The 20,822-nt window shown below is 47.0% G+C and overlaps 1 protein-coding gene and 1 long non-coding RNA gene across 2 annotated transcripts; one reads left to right on the forward strand and one right to left on the reverse strand.

Moving 5' to 3' along the window:
- Positions 1–1,154: 1,154 nt before the first annotated feature.
- LOC147244490 (stromelysin-3-like) lies at positions 1,155–18,908 on the reverse strand. Its single transcript, XM_086188516.1, has 8 exons — positions 18,559–18,908; positions 14,025–14,308; positions 8,124–8,267; positions 5,743–5,876; positions 5,376–5,590; positions 5,095–5,299; positions 4,100–4,360; positions 1,155–3,973 (listed from the first exon to the last, which is right to left on the reverse strand). The coding sequence occupies exons 1-8, from the start codon at positions 18,832–18,834 to the stop codon at positions 3,855–3,857; spliced, it is 1,638 nt and encodes a 545-aa protein (XP_086044642.1). The 5' UTR covers positions 18,835–18,908; the 3' UTR covers positions 1,155–3,854.
- Positions 15,304–20,664, forward strand: LOC147244491 (uncharacterized). Its single transcript, XR_015110500.1, has 3 exons — positions 15,304–15,397; positions 15,859–15,947; positions 17,971–20,664. It is a non-coding gene; the product is annotated as an uncharacterized LOC147244491 (long non-coding RNA).
- The last annotated feature ends 158 nt before the right edge of the window (positions 20,665–20,822 follow it).

Here is a 20,822-nt window from a genome sequence, read left to right on the forward strand (position 1 = left end):
AACACAAAGTTACATTCAGACTGCTTTGAACGTCTGTTCATCACTGCGTTGAAGTTTTATTATGAACCAAAAAACAGACTCGCTTAGACGCTGACAGACAAGTTAATATACAGATGCATCATTCAGAGTATATGTACGTACACATACACATATTTACACATAGTGGGTTCGGAAAGTTTTCAGACCCTTTCACTTTTGTCACATTTTGTTATGGTGCAGCTTTATGCTAAAGTCATTTAAACTCATTTTTCCCCCATCAATCTGCTCTCAATACCCCATAATGACAATTTGAAACCAGAATTTTAGAGATTTTTGCAAATTTATAGAAAAACTGGAATGTCCCAATCTCCTAAGTATTCAGACCCTTTACTCAGGACTGAGTTGAAGCACCTTTGGCAGCGATTCCAGCCTCCAGTCTTCTTCAGTGTGACATGACAAGACTTGCTCACCTGGATTTGGGGATTTTCTGCCATTCTTCTCTGCAGACTCTCCTAAGCTCTAGCAGGTGGCATGGAGACTGTCAGTAGGCAGTCATCGTCAGGTCTCTCCAGAGATGTGCGATTGGGTTCAAGTCAGGGCTCTGGCTGGGCCACTCAAGTACATTCTCAGAGTTCTCCCTCTGCCACTCCTCAGTGTCTTGGCTGTGTGCTTTGGGTCATTGTCCTGTTGGAGGGTGAATGGTCGGCCCAGTCTGAGGTCCTCACCACTCTGGATCAGGTTTTCATGAAGTATATCTCTGTGCTTTGTTCAGCTTTCCCTCAACCCTGACCAGTCTCCCAGTCCCTGCTGCAGAAAAGCAGCCCCACAGCATGATGCTGCCCCCACCATGCTTCACCGTTGGGATGGTATGTGGCAGGTGATGAGCTGTGCCAGGTTTCCTCCAGACATGACGCTTAGAATTAAGGCCAAACTGTCCAAGCTTGGTTTCATCAGACAAGAGAATCTTGTTTCTCATGGTCTCAGAGTCCTTTAGGTGCTTTCTAGTAAACTCCAAGCAGGCTTTCCTGTGTCTTTCACTGAGGAGAGGCTTCTGTCTGGCCACTCTGCCATTAAGCCCAAACTGGTGGAGTGATACAGTGATGGTTGTCCTTCTGGAAGTTTCTCCCATCTCCACACAGGATCCCAGGAGCTCAGCCAGAGTGACCATCGGGTTCTTGGTCACCTCTCTCAACAAGGCCCTCCTCCGTGATCGCTCAGTTAGGCTGGGCAGCCGGCTCTCAGAGGAGTCCTGGTTGTTACAAACTTCTTTAAGAATTATGGAGGCCACTGTGCTCTTGGGAACCTTCAATGCAGCAGAAATTCTCAATCCTGTCTCTGAGCTCTGCAGGCAGTTCCTTTGATCTCATGACTTGGTTTTTGCTCTGATCTCCATTGTCAGCTGGGAGACCTTATAAAGACAGGTGTGTGCCTTTCCAAATCATGTCCAATCAGGGCAATTTACCACAGGTGGGCCCCGATTAGGGTGTAGAAACATCTCAAAATGATCAAGAGACATGGAAGGCATCAGATGTAAATTGAATGTGTCACAGTAAAGGGTGATTTTAGCATAAAGCTGCAACATAACAAAATGTGAAAAAAGTAGAGGGGTCTGAATACTTTCCGAACCCACTGTACATGTGTGTGTACATATATATGTACACACACACACACACACACACACATTACATGACCCAGCTGATCCAGACTGGTCGAAGCCGTCATCAGTGTCCTGCACTGACTGGAAACAGAAACGTGTCTCACACAAATGTAACATCAGTACAAATCTAACCAAGTCCATCTCCTCGCTCTCATTTGGACTAAAGCAGGATTTAGGGTCACAGCAGATTAAAACAAAAACATTGTCAGCAAAAGTCCATTTGAAGATATTTTCTTCTGAGCTTTCTGAGGATGATGCACCTTTGTGTTTTTCCAATAAAAACATAGTAATTATGACAAAAACAACAGTTGTAGCACCTTAGGTATAACTGATATAACACAAATCAGACGTTGATTCAGAGAAACCAGGGGATGATGGTCCCATCAGGACATTGACACAAAATTGGTTCTCATTGTTGAGTGTCAGTTAAACTTCTCCAATCGAATTTGCCGAATTGAAAAAAACTGCAACGCAATTAATTGCCATGGCAGGTCAGTATAAGGATAACAAGAATCTGGACATTAACGTGCCCTGAGGGATGCCATCCCACGTGAGCCTGGAGTGTGTGACTTAACACCTAAAGTGCATCTCATGAAACAGGAAAATAAAGGGGAGAAAATCAAAACAGCAGTTCTACTTCTCGACGTATTCCAGGCAACATTTTTAACACCCTCGTAACTCTCTGGATTTTTCAAAATGACCAGAAGTCTAATGACAAGTTGCAGTTAGATGGCACGTGAGCCGTGCTTCTGCTCACACGTCAGGTCATTCGTCCTTCAGTGAGGCCCGGGTTGAAGGAGTGTCGTCACCTCCTCAGTGCATTCAAACCAGAACTTCGATCTGTCAACTTGGGACTGGACACACGTGAATGCTGGACCTCAACAGGGCCCACTAGACTGGGTGGCTTCATAACTACAGTTTTCTGACTAATGTAGTATTTTTGGGAACGATTTACCTCCCAGAATCCAGAGAGTCACTCTCTGCTTGCTCTTCTGTCTGTGAGGAGAAAGATTTTGCCATGCTTCAACATGTGCTTCTGGGAGGCGGGCGCACCAGCAAGGACGCTAAAATCATGACTGGTCTGTCGCTGCTGCGTCTCTTCTGCTTCACTCAGTGCACAGCACTACTTGCAGGTCCCTGCTCAACCTCACCTTCATCCGCGGGCTAGGGTTTAACCTAACTGCCATTTGACTCAGACTCATGACCATCGGACCAACTAGCAAGGAGGCAAAAACCCCACTAGCATCAGTCGCCAGTGCATCACTCCCAAGTGTTGTGGAATGAGGTTCACCACGGGACCACCAGTGTTACATTGGGTATGTATGCACAAGAAGCAAACACATCAAAACCACATGCTGAGGTGGCCACACAAGAACCACACAACTAAGAAGCAGGCAGAGGGAGCAGAGGTGCCAGCACGATCGAGGTCTGTGGGCCAGTAGAGCTGAATGTTTGCTACCAAGTGGCTGGAAGGCTCCTATTTCATGACACACACCTGATACAGACACCATCAGAGGTGACTTGATAGATATCAAGTCACCTCTGATGGGCTTCTGCTGAAGAATGGAGGTGAACAATGACATTTACAGGTGGAACAGGAGTGTGAGGCTGCTCTCAGGCTCAAGCACCGGCTAAACGCTAGCAGGAGCATCACACTGCAAAAAACTGTTGTTTAGAAGGCAAATTTGGTGTCCGTGATCTCTGGTTGGTGTATAAACATGCCAACATTTGCTTAATATATTTGTTTGTATGTAGTTGATCCAAGACCAAAGTAGTAGATACATTAACTCCTAAAGTCCAAGAAGAAGGTCATGTTTTCGGGGCTGTTTGTTGGTCGAGCCATCTGTCAGGAGCGTTCTGTAAAATCAACTGAATGGAATGAGACTTGGTGGAAGGGTGGAGCACTGGGAAGGAACATTACCTGGAGTTCGAATCTGAATCATCATCGATCATTTGACCGCATTTTTTGACATGTTTAACTTGTCTGAGCCACCACAAGCGATTGTTTACCAGAATGTAGACAAATGGGTGCTGTTCCTCACACTCCAGCTATCCAAGCAGACAAACTTACACATTTTGCTCCATGACAGCAAAAATCTCCAAGTGCCCCATAGACTTCAGTGTTGAGTGAGACCAGGATTTTCAGGAGGGAAACGTTTTAAACTCGCTCAGTGTGTCAATGTGTATTTCCAAAATGTCAGAATGTACTATATGAGGTTTAGAAGTCAACGCAGCCGAAGAAATCCATGCCAATTCTGCGGGGGTATCCTTCTAGGACCTTCAACCCCACAGGATCAAACTTCCAGTAGACCATCCCACTCAGGAGGTTGGCGTAACCTGTCAGAGGAGGAGAGGAGGCAGTTACTGACGCACTGGCGGGTCTGCAGGTTTTTTCCTGTCACGAGGAAAGAGAAAAGGAAAAGTAACATAAGCATACACGTTTCCTCAGATGCTGCTTCTCACCATGTTTGTCTCGAAAGCCTGCATCAATGTGCCGGGGCACTCCCCTCCACTCGTGCATGCTCCCTGGGCGGACATCATCAACCCGATTCTCCAGAGGACTGAAGCGCCAGAATGAAGCAGACTTGAAGAGGAAGACTTTCTCCTCGCCGTCCTCGTCCCACTTCACAGCTGCTTGGATATCTGTTACAGGAAGTCCCAGCTGGCGCATGGAGTCTGGTCCCGTTACCTTCCTCTCAGCATCAAACACCCAGTAGCTGCCACCTGTCACCGTGGCAACATCAAAACAGAAAACAATACTTGGTCCTTGTTTGCCCTGGTTCCTAAACCAGAATAAAACATCTAGTCTGAGGGAAATAAAAGTAACAGTTCTGTAAATGGAGGAGTCTGTGGTTGTAATCCAGTTCCTCAGTCCACGAGCTGGCCGTTGTGTGTGTGCTGCGAGGAGGCGGCAGGCTTCATCCACAGCCCTGGATCTGTAAAAGGGATACCAGCACCTGACCCAGCATGAGGCTAGCATCGTAGCAGCGTTACCAGTGCTACCGTGGAGCTAACAGGCTACTAACTACACCACAACAGACTGACTTTGTACGCACGCCAGTGTGCGTGCACTAATATGACAGCTGCTAACTGTTGATGTGCTCAGTGGAGACAACATGTGGACTGAGCCTCAGGTGCTGCACTTTTTCACTTTTGAATTGCGTTTAAATTCAGGGAGAGCCGTTGTAGCCGTATTGCTGTTTAATATTTTTTTGCTTCATTGATGTGTGTATGACAGTAAGAAAAACATCGAAATGACATCATATTGAACACTTTAACATGCAGTTGTTTAGAATGCAGAAAAACAACCTTTTTCTGTCCATCATCCATAACTTTGACATTTTCACATCAAATCACACGTTCACGCAATCACGTCTTCTTTCAGTCACTCACTCTTTAGCATTTGTCACATGAACATTTCCTCACACGTCAGCCTGTAGTCACTTGTGATGACCCACCTTGGAAGAACCAGATGTTGCCAGACTTGTCTTCATACGCAGCGTCTATGTGGTCAGGAATGCCTCTCCAGTGGCGTGAGGCCACAGCTGGGTAGCCTGCTTGTAGCTGCCCTTCACGGATACGCCACACATACTGAGCTTTAAAGAAGAACAGCTCTCCTCTGATCATGGACACGGCGTCAAAGTTCGTTCTGCAGGCGTCCAGCTGGGCCACAACAACAACACACAGAGCACCGTAAGACTCCAAATCTGGAAGCATGGTCCCTCTGTTAGTGTCTCACCCTTCCGGTGTCGATCTCATTGGTTTCGGTCATCTGGGGAGGCGCGTGGCGAGGGGGACCGTAGAGATACTGGATGCCCCTCTTGTCGTCCTCGCTGAGCTGCAGCGGGTAGTTGGCACTGTAGAACGGACACATCAGAGCGTCTGGCTCCAGAGAATGCTGCAGGCCCAGCACATGGCCAAACTCATGGGCTGCCACTAGGAGGAGATCGGTGCCTAACCAGGACAACAGCAGATGGAGAGACAGGAACATCAACTTCAGTTATTGAGCAACCTCATGTGCAAGTTGCACTTTCAAAAAGGTACCTTTTAAAACATGTTTTCCAAAACACTCTCTGTTGAACACTACATACTGGAATTGTACTCGCCTATGCTGTTGCCCACCGTCCAGTCCTCATCGTAGTCAAAGTGGACCTCTCCCTCTCTGTGTGTGCGGGGGAAATAGGCGTGGGCCAGGATTCCTCCTGGACCATCGAATGGTAAGCTGTCCCCATGCCAGTACCTTCAGAATTCATATGGTAGGAAATATAATCACGCTATGCTAGGCTACGTCGGAAATCCAAGTAAGACATTCAAACTTTTTTTCATTGCACCGTTGAGGCAGCTATTAGAAGGCATCACCTGACACTCCCATGATTCCAGGTGTGTCACTGGCTTTCACAACAGCATCACCCACAAAGGCCAGCTTCCTATGTCCACGAGTGGAATTCAGCCTCATCAGATGCAAGATTTTATTTTGTAGACTTCCTCTTTTGCATCTTATACAGTTGAATTGCCTCGTTACAGCACAGCCAAGTAATGCCAAAGTCATGTAAAGCCTGTTTGTCAGATGTTGTGTTGTACTGCCAACCAGACACAAATACAGGCAGCAGAATAGGCTGGTATTGGTGGGTTTACCTGAGGTTGTGCCGTGGGGGAAGAAGGTTTCAAGGATATTTAAATTGAACTGAATGTGTGTGTGTGTGTGTGTGTGTGTGTGTGTGTGTGTGTGTGTGTGTATATATATACATACACACACACACACACACACACATATATATATACAATGATGTCTGGATTATTTTGATGCAATAAATTCGCAGAGAAATCCACTGAGCTAGACTGGTAGCTGGTTTCCAGCGCAGCGATACTCGTCTACTGTGTTGACTTTTAAAGAAGACCGTACCGCGTCTACTAGCCTGCTATGTGCCTGCTTGGAGCAGGTGAGCCCACCTCCAGACAACATGGTCCCACGTCCTTCATTTGAAGTCTTTTCCAGCCCATCTACTGTGGTCCTTCACATGATGGCTCCAACCTTCTCATCTTCCCAGCCTGCTCTTTAACAGTCCACCATCACCACCCACTGTGGGAACTCTAGCGGGCCTGCAGGCATCAGCCAGGGCTGAGGGACTCCAGCCTACAGTCACCCTCCATCCATGAGCATTTTTGTTCCATTCTTAAGGGTTTGCAGCTTCAAGGCCTTCTGTGCTGCAGTCCAGATCTCCCAGCTTCAGAGGCTTCCAGTTCACGGCAGGTAGTAGCATGCAGCTTTAGATCGGGCTCCATCTAATACATCAGCCGATACATCAGCCAATGATCCTATTTATATTTCATTGAATTACTTGGAATCTGGGGCTTAGGTGAAAATGTTTAAAAAAAAACACACACATCAGAAGTTGACCATTCAAATAATAATAATAAAAACAACTAGAGGTGTGTAATGTTTTCTTATTTTGAGATGTCAAGGAAAGGAATGTTTTCCTGAAAAGTGGAGATGAAGTGATTCTGATAAAGTTCTGTGTTACTTGTTTGAATTAGCATGCTGTACTAGAATCAGTGAGTGTACAGGGTGATCACTTTTACACAGCCCCTAACTGGTGTTATGAAACCAACACGTCACGAGATCGAGAGAAGGGCTTGGTCGAGACGTTATGAAAGCACAACGAGGGCAGACACTGTGATGCAAGAGAGTTCTGACACTGAAGTCTCATAAACTAAATTACAAAAAGAAGATCAGGGCGAAGTGTAGATGATAAATGTGGCAGCTGAGTGTCAGGGGTGTTCAGTGTCCAGTCTTCGTCCCAGTAATATCGTTGTTGGGCGCAGACATGACTGCAACCATCATGTCTCCTTCCTGTACCAGCTGACATGTATTTTACTCTTCAAGTCAGTTTTACGATCGTCTCATTCACTCAAAAATAGGAAATGAACCCCTGGTATGAAATGTGGTATGGTCTGGTATGAAAACAGCGACCTCCAGATGTTCTGGCGAGTTCTGCTCCCCCACTCAGACCTGCAGCACCGTCTTTCTTAGGGTCATCACTGATGCTAAACAATCTCTAATCTGTAGCTGATGAACATTCAGTCACACGCTTCTAACACCCCATGACAGATTGGTCTTTCGTTTACTTTGCTCTTGTGAAGCACCTCACCGTACTTGTCTGGGTGAGCTCCGACGTTCTGGTCGGTGGTTTTCCTGACATGTTTGTGTTGTTGAAATCCAGAGAGACCTGAGAAAGCTTGTGATTTTTGTTTTTTAAAGCAGGAAATGAAGTTTCAAATAACAGTGCTGATAATCATTTGATTTCTATCAAACTTTGAAGTGTCGTTGCTGAGTGTCACGGGTGCGTTCTTTTTTTTTTTTGTCTTTGACCCAGTGTGAACTACATCCCCGTGGTGTTTCTCCTCCCAAACCTCCTCAGAACTTACAGCTGACACGCACAGGCATGCAGCACACGGAAGTGTTGCGGTGTCTTTGAGGCTTTCTTACCTGGTGAAGTCAATAATGATGTCGGGCTTCTCAGTGGTAACCTCTCTGAAGGTCAGAGGAGTCACTGCACCCCACACGCCAAATGCCTCCTGAACCACATGTCGCACGTTGCTCTCACTCATCTGCCAAGGGAAACGCACAATCCTATTGGACACACACCATTGTGTTGCATTAGAGAACACTTGTAAAGAAACCTGTGTCCTGTAACTGATGAATCTACACTTAACCTTCTGATAAAGATTTACTGTTCGATCACAGCAGTCTGAAAATCATAAAAATGACACACTTACTTTTGTACAGTATTTGCAGCCTAATAATCACATGACAAACATTAAAATATCAGAAAGTATCACAAAAGATACACATTTCATACAATAATTGGAGCTGCTGACAAATTGTTGACATCATGGCTAAATTAATCACCCACATCCATCCATCCATCTCTCTAACCATCCATCCATCCATCTCTCTAACCATCAATCCATCCATCCATCCATCCATCTCTCTAACATCCATCCATCCATCCATCCATCCATCTCTCTAACCATCCATCCATCCATCTCTCTAACCATCCATCCATCCATCTCTCTAACATCCATTCATCTATCTCTCTAACCATCCATCCATCCATCCATCTCTCTAACCATCCATCCATCCATCCATCCATCCATCCATCCATCTCTGTAACCATCCATCCATCCATCTCTCTAACCATCCATCCATCCATCCATCCATCCATCTCTGTAACCATCCATCCATCCATCTCTCTAACATCCATTCATCTATCTCTCTAACCATCCATCCATCCATCCATCTCTCTAACCATCCATCCATCCATCCATCTCTGTAACCATCCATCCATCCATCTCTCTAACCATCCATCCATCATCCATCCATCCATCTCTGTAACCATCCATCCATCCATCTCTCTAACATCCATTCATCTATCTCTCTAACCATCCATCCATCCATCCATCTCTCTAACCATCCATCCATCCATCCATCCATCCATCTCTCTAACCATCCATCCATCCATCTCTCTAACCATCCATCCATCCATCCATCTCTCTAACCATCCATCAATCTCTCTAGCCATCCATCCATCATCCATTCATCCATCCATCCATCCATCTCTCTAACCATCCATCAATCCATCCATCCATCTCTCTAAACATCAATCCACCCATCCATCCATCCATCATCCATCCATCCATCCATCCATCACTCTAACCATCCATCCCTCCATCTTCTCCATCCTCTCCTGATCAGGGTGGTGGGGGTGGAGCTTATCCCAGCAGCCTTCCCCCTGGACAGGTCACCAGTCCATGGCAGGGCCAACTCATAGAGACAGACAACCATTGGCTCTCCCAGCCACGCCTACGGTCAATTTAGAGTCTGGATTAACCTGGTCCCCTCTTGATGTCTTTGGACTGTGGAGGAAGCTGGAGTACCAGAGAGAACCCAGCAGGAACAGGGAGAACATGGAGACTCCACCCAGAAAGACCCCGTACTCCAGCCGGGGCTCCACCCACAACCCTCTTGCTGGGGGGCCACAGTGAGGACCACTGCTCCACCGTGCTGCCTAGTAATAAATCCCAAACCCAGAAGAAGTTTTCATTCATCTGAAAGCCTGATTCTCAGTTTGTCTCCTCCAGCCTGGAAACTCTACTGCCTCTTTTATTTATCATTGTGTCCCGTCCTCCTGGTCCTGACTCTGAATTCTGATCTGAATTCTCAGAGTTTCTATCAGTTTAGTTCTAAATCAGATCAAGTCATGATTGGAGGAGACTTCAATATTCATGAGGATGTTGATAACCACAGTCTGGTACTGCATTTATAGCTCCACTGGTTCACTTCGGCTGGGTCAGGTGGGGTTGGGTCGGATTGGCCCCATTTCCACGGGCCCTAACACGGTGCTAACCATTACAATTTTGGTCCCTGCTCCTCTCCGAGCCGAGTGGGGACGAAAATGTGACGTAAACACATAGCAGGGCGCTGATTGGGTAAGAGTTTTGATGAGAGATGAGTGCGACTCAACAGCCATTTGAAAAAACTCAGCAGCAGCGACCTTGTGTGTTTAATTGTTGCTCTTCCTCCTCCGTTATAAGAAAGCCCTTCGTATAGCGAGAGCAGCCAACTATTCGGCACTAATAGAGGAACACAAGAACAACCCAGGTTCCTCTTCAGTCCTGGAGCCAGACTGGCAGAGAGCCACAGCTCTACTGAACCTAGTAGTCCTGTTTCCCTGAGCAGCAAAGAGTTCATGGACTTCTTTCATGACAAAATTGTCCTTATTAGAGAGAAACTTCTTCTCCTGCTGCCATCAGCTGACAACATGGCCCCTAGAACCCAGAACCTTAGAGGCAGCTGGAGGACCAGACACACACTTGGATAGTTTTTCTCCCATCAGCCTTCATGAGCTCAGTTCAATAATGTCCTCCTCTAAACCTCCTCCACCTGTCTCCTAGACCCCATCCCAACTAAGCTGCTCCAAGACTCTCTACCCTCGTAAAGCCTGATTTATGCTTCTGCGTCGTGGCGACGCCGTACCTACGCCGTAGCCCCTACGTCGTCATTGTGCATTTATAGTTCTGCGTCGAGGGAACGCGTTGCTCTGTAATTCACCGCCAAGCCACTAGAGGGGTGTGGCTTTATCTTCGTATGGTTTTGGGGGACTCTTGTCGAATTCCTTAGTTTTCTTCCGGTCATAGGACATGGGTCAGAGACAGAGACAACAATGGAAGTTGTAAAGGTGGTCATACTTGCGAACCTCCTTGATAACTCTTTCTTCGGCTTGGTCCATTTTTATTTTTGCGTGTTGCTCTCACCACAGAAACTTTAAAAATGGCGGTGTTGTTGTGCTGAACCGGAAACGTCGTGTGAGCGGACCAATCACAGTCCGTTGACGTTCACGTCACTACGCGTCGACGCAACGCGTAGTCAGGATTTTTTTGGAGGTGCACGTCGGGCTACGGCGTAGGGGTCTGTGTTGACGGCGTAGGTACGGTGTAGGTACGGCGTAGGTACAGCGTCGCCACCATGCAGAAGCATAAATCAGGCTTTAGCCCCTCCCTCTTAGATATGATCAATGTGGCGCTGGTATCTAGATCCGTCCCTCAGTCATTTAAAGTAGCAGGAATTAAACCCTCCTCAAAAAACAAGCCTGGATCCAGAAGTTCTACCAACTACAGACCAACATCACATCTTCCTTTTCTCTCCAAGGTTCTGGAGAAAGAAACAGAACTAGTCAAAGGTACCAGTGACCTCCTACTGGTACCAGATGAGGGACTGGTCTCTGTGCTGGTCTGATTAGATCTCAGTGCAGCTTTGATACCATTGACCACCATATCCTTCTACAGAGACTGGAACCTGTCACTGGTATTAAAGGAACCACACTAAACTGGTTCAGGTCATATTTACTAGGTCCATCTCAGTTGGTACTAGTTAATGATGGTTCCTCTGAGACCACTACAGTCAGTTCTGGTGTTCCACAAGGGTCTGTGCTTGGACCAGTCCTCTTCACCCTGTACCTGCTTCCTCTAGGTCACATGATCAGGAAACACTCCATTAATGTTCACTGTTATGCAGACGACACACAGCTGAACTCATCAATGATCCACATGGAACAAACCAGCTGACTAAACTGGAGGCCTGTCTGAAGGACAGAAAACATGGAGGACCCATCATTTCCTTTATTAAACTCTGATAAACTGAAGTTTTGTGCTGGGCCCAAACACCTGAGGACCACCTGATCTGATGAGACAGGTACCCTGGATGGCACCACCCTGGCCCCCAGCACCACCGTAAGGAACCTAGGAGTTCTCTTTGATCAGGATTTGTCCTTTAATGCCCACATTAAGCAAATCTCCAGGACGCCTTCTTCCATCTACGTAACATAGCTAAGATCAGACACATCCTGGCTCAAGAAGATGCAGAAAAACTAGTCCCTGCTTTTGTCACTTCCAGGCTGGATTACTGCACCTCCCTCCGCCCAGGCTGGACTAATAAGTCCCTAAAGACTCTCCAGCTGGTCCAGAACACTGCTGCCATGTGTTGACTAGAACTGGTAGCAGAGACCAGGTCTCTCCTGGACTGCTTCTCTGCATGGCTCCCTGTCAGATTCAGAACAGAATTTAAAATTCTTCTTCTACCATCAAAGTCCTCAACAGTCAGGCTCCTTCATCCCTGCCAGAGCTCCTAGTCCCCTATGATCCAGCTAGAACCCTTCACTCCCAGGATGCAGGGTTCCTGCTGGTTCCTAGAGTTCTAACAGTCGAATGGAGCCAGAGCCTTCAGCTGTCAGGCTCCCCTCCTGTGGAACCGTCTCCCAGTTTCAGTCCAGGACCCAGACCCCCTGTCTAGGTTTAAGGGCAGACTTAAGACCTCCTTGTTGATCAGGCTTATAGTCAGGACTGCTTAGGCTGGCCCTTAGATCTGCTGCTATAGGCTTAGACTGCTGGGGGATCTCCCATGATGCACTGGGCTTCTCTCTCCTCCTCCTGTCCTCATACGTGTTACTAACTCCTCCTCTTCTCCCCTCATCCCAGATCCTGGTGCTGCTGCTATAGGCTTAGACTGCTGGGGGATCTCCCATGATGCACTGGGCTTCTCTCTCCTCCTCCTGTCATCATACGTGTTACCAACTCCTCTTCTTCTCCCCTCATCCCAGATCCTGGTGCTGCTGGAGGAGGCTCCAGACCTGAAGAGGCTCCAGCTGCCACCTGTAGCTCCACCTGCTCACGTTCCCATCTGTCCATCAGTCTCTCCTCCTTTCTCTCTCTATTTATCTCTGTCCCTCTCTTTCCTTCTGTCTCTCTGTCTTCCTCCATTCTCTGTCTTTGTCTCTGTCCATCAGTCTCTCCTCCTTCTTTATCTCTGTCCCTCTCTTTTCTTCTGTCTCTCTGTCCTCCTCCATTCTCTGTCTTCGTCTCTGTCCATCAGTCTCTCCTCCTTTCTCTCTTCATCTCTGTCCCTCTCTTTCCTTCTGTCTCTCTGTCTTCCTCCATTCTCTGTCTTTGTCTCTGTCCATCAGTCTCTCCTCCTTTCTCTCCCTCTTCATCTCTGTCTCTCTGTCTTCCTCCATTCTCTGTCTTTGTCTCTGTCCATCAGTCTCTCCTCCTTTCTCTCTTCATCTCTGTCCCTCTCTTTCCTTCTGTCTCTCTGTCTTCCTCCATTCTCTGTCTTTGTCTCTGTCCATCAGTCTCTCCTCCTTTCTCTCCCTCTTCATCTCTGTCTCTCTCTTTCCTTCTGTCTCTCTGTCCTCCTCCATTCTCTGTCTTTGTCTCTGTCCTGCTCTCCTGCACTCTCTCTCCACTGATCCTGGATCTGCTCCACCTTCCTGCTGGTAAAGGAAGGTTCTGGTGGCTGCTGTTGCAGGATGTGCTGCTGATGGAGAATTGTTGGGTGGAGGTTCATTGAAGGAGGGAGGTGCTGGACCTGCTCTACTTGGACAGAGTCAGGACAGAACTTTGGTTGGGGTTTGGTGACACACAAATAAACCTGACTTGACTCTCAGCCCACCTGGAAGATCCTAACATCTACATCAGCATCAACCTCAACAAACATGTCAGCAAACTGCAGAGACCTGGTGTAGAAGCCTCCTGCATGTGGATCAAGAACCAACAGACTCGTTCATGCCACAACCAGTGGGTCTTGTATCATAAATACCCGTACAGACAATACTCTGGTACTCTAACTTCCCGCATCACTGCTGGATTCACTGGATTTTTCATCGACCACAGAACCACAAAAGAGCTGTATCACTAATATTCTTGAAAAAGTTCCGGTCTGCTGTAAAATGACATCACAACAGTTACAATCAGTTGTCCATTCATAATTAAAATCCCAAGTAAACAAAAAGAAAAACCACTGTACTCAGGAACTGATGATTCTTTTTCTTACTTATAAGTGAGGTCAGTCTTTTCCCAGCGCCCCCCGAAGAGCGCATATCTCTTCCTGCGTTGCTGTGTACTGCGTCCTCCCTTCTTCTTCTTGAGGTTGTTGTGTGACAGGTTGACATGTGTTAAGGTGGGATAGTCTGGGACTCCACAGTGAGGCCGGTTCCAGAACTCGGTGTCATTTCTGTGCAGCCGTATGTGGTTCAAACGGTAGTCTTTACTGAGTGTGTCCTGTTGTTGTCGTCCCTTCTTCTTTAGACCTACATGACTGCTGCTGCGAGGCCATCCCTGCAAACACAAGCACAGATTTGTTTTGTACTCCTTTCCCACTGAGAAGAGTTTGCCTCTTTGTAAAACATGACATGCTGAGACAGCCTGTTCACCAACAGAACAAACTGGTGTGTGAGTGCTGAGAGTGAGCTGCTCGCTTCTGTCTCTCTGTCTACGCTGTGAGATTCTTCAGTTGGTGAGTGTCTCCGCATTCTTAGAAGAATCGCCTAAGTCATTATTCAAGTTTTTCAGAAATCACAAAAAACTGGAGACAAAAATCATAAAGATGATTTGAGCAAAAACAATTGTCAGAAATCCATCCATCGTTGTCTTCCAATTATTCCTGTTAAGAGTCGCGGGGGGTGGAGCCTATCCCAGCATCAACAGGCAAGAGGCGAGGTTCCCCCTGGACAGGTTACCAGTCCATCACAGGACCATTCACACTCACATTCATACCGACGGTCAATTTAGAGTCTGGATTAACCTGGTCCCTCTTGATGTCTTTGGACTGTGGAGGAAGCTGGAGTACCAGAGAGAACCCAGCAGGAACAGGGAGAACATGGAGACTCACCCAGAAAGACCCCGTGCTGCAGCCGGGGCTCCACCCACAACCTTCTTGCTGGGGGGCCACAGTGAGAACCACTGCTCCACCGGGCCGCCCAACTGTCAGAAATGACTTAGGCAATTATTTTAAGAAGGCGACAATGTGTGTTCTTAAACTTACAGTATATCAGGGGTGTGCTCACCGTCGGTGACACTGCGATGTAGGAAGATGCTAGTTAGCATCTACTGTGCTAACTAGCTTGATGATATGGTATGAAATAGTAATCGATGAATGAAATTGAACATGATTCCAGTGCATGATAAATTGTCTTTTAGCAACTGTGTTAATAAAGGAGAGAATTTCCTTTTTAGAAGAGTGACTTCAGGAGTGACAAACTGATGTTGCCACTATGACAGCGTCATCATTTAAGGGGTGAAATCTTGGAATATCAGGCTGGTTGTTGGATGCAGATCCAGTTTTGGCGTGTACACACTCGCAGTCTTTCCACTTGACCTCAGGAGACTCCAACATCTGTGTAAAGTGTTGTTCACACTTGAAATCAGGTGATTCTCACTTCTCTGACTGTTGGTTGCACTTGACCTCATTGGCTTACATACTGCTTACTTTAGGCGTCAGCCGCCTGGAGGGTATTGACTGTCGTCCAACTTGGCCTCATTTGACTCAAGCCTATAATGCTGGATGTAGTTTACATTTTGCCTCGAGTGATTCCAGCATCTCTATCAGTGACTTGTTTTCATGCACATCAAATCTGGAAAAGATTGTTTGACATTTTTGCTTGAAATATGATTAATGGACTTTTTGATTGTCCACAAAGGGGAAATTGATGTGGTCATCAGTGCATAATAAAAAATGAAAACATAAAAACAGATGCAGCAACGGGCCACATGAAATATGCATTAAAAAAATCAAAAGTGCAGAGGACAAACAGAAAGACTTCAATGATTACTAAAACTTTCCCTTCTTATTCTTGCTGCTTTCAGATTATTACTTGTTTGTTCTCTAGGTGGCTTCTTCACTGCAACCTGGTATAAAAGTCATGCAACACTTGAACTTCACAGCATCAGAACATGATGACAGGCCCCTGCATCCAAGGTGAGGAACAGACAGCGTCTGGATACTCGTTCCTCGAAAAGCACAAAGAAGTCCTCTGAGCTGAAACCAAGCTGTTCTCTGCGGGGGGAATCCTGGAGACGGAGCTAACATGTCCCCACAGGACATTGTGGCTGTGCTTGTTTTCTTTAATAGGGGGTATCTGTTACATCGGGGAGTCTTTCTTGTTGTCACTCAAACATGTAAATACAAAGTGCACATGCAGGTATGAGCATGCAGTGCAAGAATGTACCTCCACACACAGCACACAAACTATTCTTCAAACCTCCACAAAGCTGGATGACACACACGGTGAGCAGATGTCTGGAAAGTCCCACTTCAGCCATGACATCAGGGTGTCTGCAGCGCCATAGAGGGCGTGTGTTACGAAGGGGTGTCAGGGATGCTGATCTCACACCACTGACCATCATGAACTCTGACAGGAAATAATTGGCAGAATCTGATCTGGCCTCCTAAACTCCTTTCTCACTGCCAAAGAGGTCAAATCTTCTACAGGCAGATAAAACTGCTGTCTGTTACGTGTCAATATTTAACCACAACAAGTAGCAGGTATCAGCAGATGTGTTTTTTGACACAAACTGGCTGATTGTGTGGAGTGGAGGGAGTGTTTGCAGGGTACAGTGCTTTTGGAGGTGATGCTGATCCCCTCTGGCAACGTCTCTCACCAGGCTGCACCTCAACTGCCCTCATAATTACGATTGTGGCTGCAACTTCTCATTGCCCCAATAAAAATCATGTGTAACATTCCAGGAAAGTGAACATTAATAATTCACTGTGAATAAGTGCACTGTGGCGTTGCTTCATGCCCTCCCACAACACGCTGTCAGAGCTGGAAGATGAGTCTGTCAGCAGCATGGCTCCCCAAGCACTGGAACCTGAGGGGTCACCTGAATGGCGGTGTTTGTTCTGTTGAAGCTGAGACTCTGGAGACCAATGTTCAAACAAAAGCTTTCGTGGAGCAGTAGCGGTTTTCTCCTTTTCCCCTGAGTCAGCAAACAAGCTGACCCTTTACTTTTTATCCCCCACAGGTGACGTGCCTCTGCCTGCAAAATGTTATTCGCTCATTCGTGCTGTTGACTCTTACAGAGAAAATGGGCCTGGCATGAAGCTGCAGAAAGCTTCACAGCAAAATACACTGAAGTCTTCTTGCAGCGCTGCGTCTGACTCCCAGCGCTGTAAAGGGTTCCGAACAGCTGAAGATTCGCTTCACTTTGACTGTCACACAACAAATACAAGTTTTCCTTTCACTTTTGCAATAAAACATGTACAGTGACGTGGTCTTCATTTGCAGAACCGGTAGAGCCCACCCACGGGTGGGGCCTTTGAAAACCACCCAGGAAATTAAACAAAAACTTCCAAAAACAATTCAAATGAGTAAATAACCATTAAATTCTGCGTTGACATTGTTCAAAACCCTGTGGCCACACATGGCCTACAGAGACGAACACCCAGCTGTGCCTGAGCGGTTCATCGCCAAGCAAACGAAGAGCCCACGAGAGCTTGGAACGTTCTAACGTTGAAGAACGTCAACATGCATGGCAGGCGGAACACAACTCCCCACAGGAGTGGGATTTTCAGCATCGAATATTGGCTGTGTCATTTGTCTTGTCTCAAAATCAGGAGAACGTTGGGAGCGTTTTGGGAAACAGGACTGGTTTGGTGCTTTTAGAGAAAGTCTGATGTAACAAATACATAAATAACAAGTTTTGCTGTGGCATTTTGCAGTATCTTGTCATCTTGGTAGTCCAGTATTACCTTCGGCACCTTCCTCTCTTGATGATCGCTGGTGTTCTGCGCTCATCTCTGGCTCATCTAAAGGGGCTCGACACCTGCGTGAGTCGGAACCCTGTCAGGCTCAGGTTCAGCTCGGCTGCTCAGGATCAGGTTTTTTCTAGCAGGCTACTGAACGGATATGGATTGATTGATGTCTTAGCTTTGCTGGGTCATCACTATGTAAAATCATACAGTATTTTGTATTCCATGACCGGCGTTTTTATTTCACCAGCAACAGCCAGTAGAGAAGAAGCATTTGTTGGCCCTTCAGCACCACTACTGAAGCTTCCTCGGGTTCTACAGGTTCTACATGTCAGCCCATGAATCTGCTCACTGGAGAAGATGGACATCTACTGGCAGGCAGACATGAGATGGACAGGGATGAACTGATTGCTGTTCGATCGGTGGAGCTGCTGGTCCTCCTGTTTGTCTTGGTTTTAGGAGGGTTTTCAGTCAAGCAGCTGAATCACCTTTTCAGCTTGGCACCGTTAGAACAAACAAACTTCAAAGCTACCTGTAAAACCTGGTACGTTTTTGATCAGAACCATTTACAGACATTCGTTTTTTTTTTTATCATATTTGTACTTCCTGTTGCTGCATTCCTACATCTTCACCCTTCATTCATTTTATGTTCTTATTGCCCACCCGTCTGGAGCGCTGACCCGAGCCCGGTGTCAGTGACACGAGTTGAAGGGATGAACCCACCGAGCACCGACATCCTCTGCCCATCGCTCTGGAGCTCCACCACGTCTTCACAATGTTTTACACAGCACTGACCTCTGTCGCTCTCCAGGAATCAGCGTCCCCGAGTTCCACTCACCTGCCGCTGCTCGTACCTGCCGCCGGTCCTCCGCTCACCGACCGGCGCTGAGTGAACGTAGACAAGAAGGTGCACAAGCAAGAAACTGACGCAAAGCACTGCAGTCCGCATGATTGCGCCGCCGGAGCGCCTGTGCGGAGCAGAGGAGAGTGGAACCTTAGAGCCCCGCATGTCTTCCCCGCCAAGTGACCCTAACCACCGGCGCCGGGAGCTTAACCGCTCTCCTGGGTTAACCCCTTCCCTTCCAGATGCGCAACGATGCGCTCGCATCAACATCGACCTGGCTGTTAGGACTTGTCACAAACGACAGTAAGATTTTATTTTCCTCATCCTGTTGTGCAGTTCTTCATTTTTCATCATGACATTGGAATTAAATCACACTGGCAGCCCGCACGCCCCTCATTCCGCAGCTGATAACCTGCACTGCTGCGAGTCGCTGACGTGGACTCGTCCGTCTGTCGGTGGCTCTGATTTCCCATTTACTCGGGTTAGAAAGCACTGGAACGTAAAACTGAGCCAGCGTGCGGGTTCTTGACTGGAGGGTGGACGGCATCAGGCAGAAGCAGTGAGAGACCCACGGCCGTGCGAAGGCAAAAAGCTGCGGTTCACAGTACGCAAATGGTAACTTCTGTCACAGCTAGAGACTGATGAGGTATAACAAACGTGCCATTCTACTACTACTAAAAACGATAATAATAAATTCTATTTATAAAGCGCTTTTCATCCTTTAAAAATTTAGCACAAAGTGCTTTACATGCTCAAAAGAGTGTTACTTGAGCCATATCCAGAATTTTACTTTTTAATCTTTTTATCATATTTGTATTTTATCTTTAGTTTATTCTTTAAAACAATGGATCATTTTAAGTGAATGAACTGTACTGTGACAAAATTTCCCTCTGAGACCAATAACTTTTTTCTATTCTATTCCGCAGTCCACCCTCAGACAGGCAGGGAGCTGCTGTGGGTGGTGGGCCTGAGGCTGCCGCCCTCTGGTCCTCCTCACTGCTGCTGTGTTCTCTGAGTTGTCAACCTGACATGTTTCTTTTTGGAGGACCAGAAAGCAGAGCGTCGTGGTTTTCATTATGACCAGAGATGAAAACGTGCATTAGCGTCTCTGTGTTAGCATGAGAGAAACTCTGGCTATGTTCTTTAAATGATAAAATCCTATTTTTGTTATGTGTTAAATGTCTGGAAATTGAGCTCAGAGTCAAAGATGCCCATCTTGAGTGGATGGATTTAAGGACAGTGTTTGCAGTTTTGATCAATGTTTCTCCCTCTGAGCCTCAGGATCGTTAAAACCTCAGTCTTGTCCTGGTTGAGCTGTAGGAAGTTTTCTGCCATCCAAGATTTGATATCTAAAACACGTTGAAGAAGGGCGTCCATCGGCCCTGTGTCATCAGGAGACATGGACATGTACAGCTGTGTGTCATAGCTGTGGAAATTGATACCATGGCCCCTGATGACATTTCCCAGTGGGAGCATGCATAAGTTAAAAAGTACAGGGCTGAAAATGGAGCCTTGGGGCACTCCACATTTGATTTCATGGATGCTATGACAAGAGCCGGGACACGGCAGGTCAGCAGGGAGGTATCGTCATCCCCACCCTCCAGTACTGGGTAACACAAGTGCAATGACTTGAGAATGGGGTCTGAAGAACTCATTGGGTTCTGGAGAACAACTCAAAGCGTGACATATACCAAGGTGATGCAGTACGTTGCGGTATCTACCTCAGTATCTCCCTGCTGCTGGTCTACATCAGCTGGATCATCGCTAAGAGCAGATTCTGGTTCTGAAGTGGGCAGCAATCAGTCACCTCCTCTACATGATGCCATCCATCTGTAGGCAGGGAATGAATGAGCCATTGACTCACTGATCCACACCACCAGGACCTACAGCAGACATTGGAATGTCATTCAGACTCGATTAGTGCAGTCAGAAGGTACCAAAGAGAGTGAAGATGATCAGTACTGCTGGAGCGCCTCACAACACAACTCCCACCCCAAGTCCAGCACCCTGAGACTGGACACCAAGCGGAGTGAGGGAGGCCGAGGCCTGGTGAGAACGAGACACAAAGCTGTTTTTCTGAGTTCTGCATTATTGCAGACACTGCACTTTGGTGTTGTAAGGCAGACCAGCTAATGACTGGGTGGTGTTGAGGCTGCATGACAACATCAACTGACTCCACAACATGGAGCTTTACCAGTGTACTCTGCACACACAACCAAGGCCAGCCCTCCTAACAATCCAAAACCAGAGTTGCAGAC

The sequence above is a fragment of the Aulostomus chinensis genome, chromosome 19 (genome assembly GCF_037954235.1).
Source record: "Aulostomus chinensis isolate RoL2024-O1b breed Wild chromosome 19, RoL_Achi_v1.0, whole genome shotgun sequence".
NCBI classification, from domain to species: Eukaryota; Metazoa; Chordata; class Actinopteri; order Syngnathiformes; family Aulostomidae; genus Aulostomus; species Aulostomus chinensis.

What these genes read in the sequence shown, in the direction of transcription:
- LOC147244490 (XM_086188516.1), bottom strand. Translation starts at nt 18,834, where the DNA reads ATGTTGATGCGAGCGCATCGTTGCGCATCTGGAAGGGAAGGGGTTAAC. An exon ending in ATCATTATTGACTTCACCAG is followed by an intron (nt 5,877 to 8,123) that starts GTAAGAAAGCCT and finishes TGAATTCTGAAG; the next exon opens with GTACTGGCATGGGGACAGCT. An exon ending in ATGAGATCGACACCGGAAGG is followed by an intron (nt 5,300 to 5,375) that starts GTGAGACACTAA and finishes GTTGTGGCCCAG; the next exon opens with CTGGACGCCTGCAGAACGAA.